This window comes from Centroberyx gerrardi, unplaced genomic scaffold, assembly GCF_048128805.1.
Source record: "Centroberyx gerrardi isolate f3 unplaced genomic scaffold, fCenGer3.hap1.cur.20231027 Scaffold_125, whole genome shotgun sequence".
In the NCBI taxonomy this organism is placed as follows: domain Eukaryota; kingdom Metazoa; phylum Chordata; class Actinopteri; order Beryciformes; family Berycidae; genus Centroberyx; species Centroberyx gerrardi.
Genome location: NW_027605263.1, coordinates 34,990 through 39,789, shown reverse-complemented (window position 1 = coordinate 39,789; position 4,800 = coordinate 34,990). Strand labels below are relative to the sequence as shown.

The following is a 4,800-nucleotide window of genomic DNA, read 5'->3' as shown; positions in this document are numbered from 1 at the left end:
TCACCCACTCTCTCTACGATCCTGCCTCTTACCTTTGGATCTCCAGCTAGGGCATGAGCATCTCTGTCCTGGCCAATAGGAAGAGAGTAGACACCCAGACAGAGGCGGGCCACAGGCGGCCGCACTCTACTCGCTCGACTTTGAAACTTGAATTCCAATTTGCTCTAGAACCATCTTGTGCTCTGATTGGCTGTGAGGGTGCGGATGCTTGTCCAATTGCATAGTCCGTTTAGATTATGAATTTGCATAACAGCGCTTATTTATAGGGTGTGCAGCTTTGCAGTCCTTTCTTTCTCTGGAAGGATAGGATGAAGTTAAATAACTGCATCTAACTTCGATCCTTTCTTACAGTTATTGTAGTTTTACTGAGGCTTTTACTTATTCTTTTACATTTAACCTTTCTCAAATGACTTGCATTTGGGGCTTTTTCATGACAGTTAACATGACAGACACTTTAAGAAACTTTTTTTTTTTCAAATTTTTCACATTTCTCTGTGCATCGCTGTAACTGCTTTTATTGGCTGTCTGGTACAAAGTGTTCACTGTATCATCAGCACTGTTGAGTTGCAATGAGGAGTAGCTCATGTTTTTCATATCAATGTTAGGGTGAATTTAGGTTAATATCTCCCTCTAGTGATATCTAACATTTTGATGGCCATACTGTTGTCATGAAATTTGAGCTGCACTTTTTAGATTCATTCTTTTTAGTAGATTTAGCATATATCTCACTTTAGTCATTTAAGCTGAAAAAGTTCACAATCTACAAACTTTCTAGGATTCTATACTTTACTGAAGACAATAGAGAGATTGATATTACTACATGTTGTAGAGTGTTGGCTTACATGCAACACAAAATTTGCATTATTACTTTTGTGCATATCTAAATAGTGCTATTTTTATTTGAGAAAGTAGCTATAAACTATGTGCCTCGTGCTGGATTATTTTTAGTTTGTTACTGACAATTACAGTCCAGTCACCCAGCAGTGTGGTTTGTTTGGGTGTGCCTGCCTCACACAGAAGTAGAAACATCTGTTCAGCTTTATCCAAACTAGGCTACGGTCGGCCAAGCAGTGATGCCTTTTGCACTCGACAGCATGTGACCACATTAAGGCAGCAAATTAAAAAAGACTCCCTCTCATTTAGACATACGGTTTCACAAACAAGTCCCCTGGAGTTTTCACTCAAACTCTTTGAACTCCACTATATAAAAAACAGCAATTAAATATGATACCAAACTTGGCAGGAAAGACAAATTTCAAAAATTATTTGCACGTTTTTAAGAGCTCAGGGTTTGAGGAAGGAGTTGATGACATGACTCAGTGAGTGAGTGACTGGCAACCCAGAGCACAAGACTTGCCCCACCTCCTCTTCAGCATCAAATATCATTGAATGAATAGATTATCTTGCAACATATACTATTATTGTGTTTTAGTTCATAGTACAGGACATAACAGGGGACATAATAAGACAAATGCTTTTACTTATTCTTTTGAAATGTTCTTTTTCAACAACATGCTGCCACACACTCATTCATACTCATACAGACTCAGACCTGAGATCTGCCCAGTACAACCATGTTCTGCTACTGTTTGGCACTTTAATGGAATATAAGTAGAAGCACTTCAGAATAACTTAAATTTATGCTCTATGATAGCATTGTCTTTACCATGTTAATGGTAGTAACATGTTGTTGCAGTGTATGGACCACTGCTTTAATTACAATGTTATAAAATGTAGCAAACTGGTTATTGTACAACAGGGTTGGAAATACAACCTTAATTACATACTTGGTCAAGTGTATGCAATTGCAAAGGCGTTACTTTACTATTATAGGCCTATTATACCATTATAATGCAATGTTACATTCATAGTAATAATAATACACAACTTGGAGCTTTTAAGAAAATCCACTGTGGTTACAGTTTCAGTTGTTATTATATAGGATGTTCTTTTGTTCTTTGTTGTTGTTTTTTGTTTTTTTGAGGTATTGATGAGGATCTCTGTTTTATTCTTCACAGTTGTGTCAGTGGCAGGTGAGCCTGGTGCCCCAGGTGAGCCCGGCCCTGAGGGACCCGCTGGCCCTCCTGGCGAACCAGGTGAGGATGCCACTGGTGAGCCTGGACCCCAAGGACCTCCTGGACCCCAGGGACCTGCTGGCCACTCTATCGCAGGCAAGCCTGGATCCGCAGGTGGACCTGGCAAGCCTGGCATCCCTGGTGCCCACGGTGCTCAGGGAGACACTGGAGCCCCCGGTGCTCAGGGACCCAGAGGAATGCCCGGACCTTCTGGAAGCCCCGGACCCGCTGGCCTCTCCGCTACTGGCAAGCCCGGACCTTCAGGTCTGCCCGGAGGAAGTGGACCCAGGGGAGAGCCCGGTCTGAAGGGACATCCAGGTGTACCTGGTCTGCCAGGAGCTAAGGGTGATAGAGGGGTGGGAGCAACCGGACCTCAGGGTGATTCAGGACCTGTTGGACCTACGGGTGCAACTGGAGCCCCTGGTCAGTCCGGAGTTGGAAAGCCAGGAAAGGCAGGTATGCCCGGTGAGCCAGGAAAGTCAGGTAGCCCAGGTAGGGATGGTAGCTCTGGTCCCATGGGACCACAGGGACCCAAAGGCCACACTGGTGCCCCTGGTGTAGGTATGCCAGGTAAACCAGGTGAGAACGGAGCCCCAGGTATGCCCGGCCCAGGTGGTCCTAAAGGCCACCAGGGACCTGCTGGAGCCACTGGTGCCCCTGGAGTCCCCGGATATGGCAAGCCAGGTGCAAATGGACAGAAGGGAGACAGGGGAGTTACAGGTGCCACAGGTGCCCCAGGTGGAAAGGGTGAGCAAGGTGCAACTGGAGCCACTGGTGCTACTGGTTCAACTGGAGCCACTGGTGCAACTGGCCCTCAGGGTCCAGTAGGTTTCCCAGGTGAGGGCGGCCCTTCTGGCCCTAAAGGTGATGCAGGTGCAACCGGAGCTCAGGGACCTAAGGGATACAAGGGAGATCAGGGAGCACAGGGTTTCCCAGGCAAGCAGGGTTATCCAGGCACAGCTGGCCCCACTGGCCCCAGAGGAGCCACTGGAGCTACAGGTAGCAAAGGTGACCTCGGTGCCCCAGGTACCCCAGGTGCCCCAGGTATTCCTGGCCCCGCTGGGCCCAAAGGTCTTCCCGGCCGTGCAGGTGAAAATGGTGCCTCTGGTTCTGATGGCGCTCCAGGTGCCAGAGGACCTGCTGGGCCTTCTGGTCCCGCTGGTGCTAATGGCCTGAAGGGACACCCAGGTGCCCCTGGTGCTCCCGGACCTGCTGGCTTGGCTGCTAAGGGTGTCCCTGGACCTCAGGGTCCCCCTGGTCAGACCGGTGACTCCGGCGCCGATGGAGCCGAGGGCCCAGCCGGTCCCCCCGGCCCCCCCGGTCCTCCTGGTGAGGTTATGTTTGAGAAGAGCATGGGAGTTGCTGAGGTTATGGTCAAGTCCCCCATGTCTGCTTTCACCGCCTCTCTGGCCACTCCCTACCCTGCTGCTGGCACCCCCATTAAGTTTGACCAGATCGTGTACAATGCCGAGAATCACTATGACCCTGATAGTGGCCTGTTCACTTGCCAGGTGCCCGGAGTTTACTACTTCTCCTACAGCATCCATGTTAATGGAGCTCATGCCCTGGTGGCTCTGTACAAGAATGGCCAGCCTGTTATGTTCACTTATGATGAGTACAACAAGGGCTTCCTGGACCAGATGTCAGGTAGCGCTGTCCTGTTGCTCGATGAGCAGGACACCGTCTACGTCCAGATCCCCGATGATGAGGCCAATGGCGTCTTTGCTGCCGAGAATGTCCACTGCTCTTTCTCTGGGTTCCTCATTGCTTCAACGTGATACGGTGGGAGTTCCCAAAGGCCAAACAACTAAATTTGCAATCTATTTCTCAAACTAAAGTAAACTCCCTGTTAATTTTTCCTCAGCCAAACACAGACAGGTAGTTCACTCTCTTCTTTGAGGAATAGTAGCATCTCGACTTGAAAAATACAAGAAATGGGTGCTTAGAAGAAGGAAATCTAATTTATGAAAACAGGTTATCAGGGATGGGGGAAGCAATCCACAAAGTTACCAGTGAGCTTTTGTAATGGAGACAGCATGTGAAATTGAGGTGTTATAACTGTTGTGTCCTTAATTTTTCTTTTCCACTCTGTTCCTTTTATACTGACTTCAACTGGTGATTCTTTTTTTTTGTGTTTGTCTGTTTTTTGTTTTTTTTTGTACCTTGTTTTTTGGTGACCAATAATCTTATTAAAAGTACACAAATACTTTCTGTGCAACATGTTGTACCTGTTGTCCTTGTATGTGACTTGAACATTGTGAAATAGTAATGGTCAAATTGACCATTATGATGATATAAGACACCAACAATACTGTCATACCAATACAAACTGTTTACCAGCAACATTGTTATATCCCTAAATATGCATTATGTCATGTAACGCATAATGACCAAAATAAAAGATGTCTTAACAAATGTTTTTGTCTCAGTAACAATTTTTCAATGTGATCCCAAGGAACTTAAAGCTGACTGAATTTCTTATAGACAAATTACCTGAAAGCACACATGAAATAAATGTTAAACCACTACACTGTGACTGAAATGTGAAAGTGATAGGTCATTTTATTGGATCAGATGCAATTATACTATTACACACTGGAGATTGTATTGGAAATTTCCTAATTTTGTTAAAGCAGAGAAGCCAGTTCACTTTAATGTGATACTTTATTAATTTCCTAGGGAAATTCTACAGAGCAGCTGGTAGGGATTCAGTGTTCTGCTCAAG

General features: G+C 45.9%; 1 protein-coding gene across 1 annotated transcript; it reads left to right on the top strand.

The window, feature by feature from the left end:
- The first annotated feature begins 1,990 nt into the window (after positions 1-1,990).
- Positions 1,991-4,509, top strand: LOC144538341 (uncharacterized). Its single transcript, XM_078282403.1, has one exon. The coding sequence runs from the start codon at positions 1,991-1,993 to the stop codon at positions 3,851-3,853; it is 1,863 nt and encodes a 620-aa protein (XP_078138529.1). The 3' UTR covers positions 3,854-4,509.
- The last annotated feature ends 291 nt before the right edge of the window (positions 4,510-4,800 follow it).

Excerpts from the sequence above, each read along its gene's own strand:
- LOC144538341 (XM_078282403.1), top strand. The coding sequence starts at position 1,991 with ATGAGGATCTCTGTTTTATTCTTCACAGTTGTGTCAGTGGCAGGTGAG.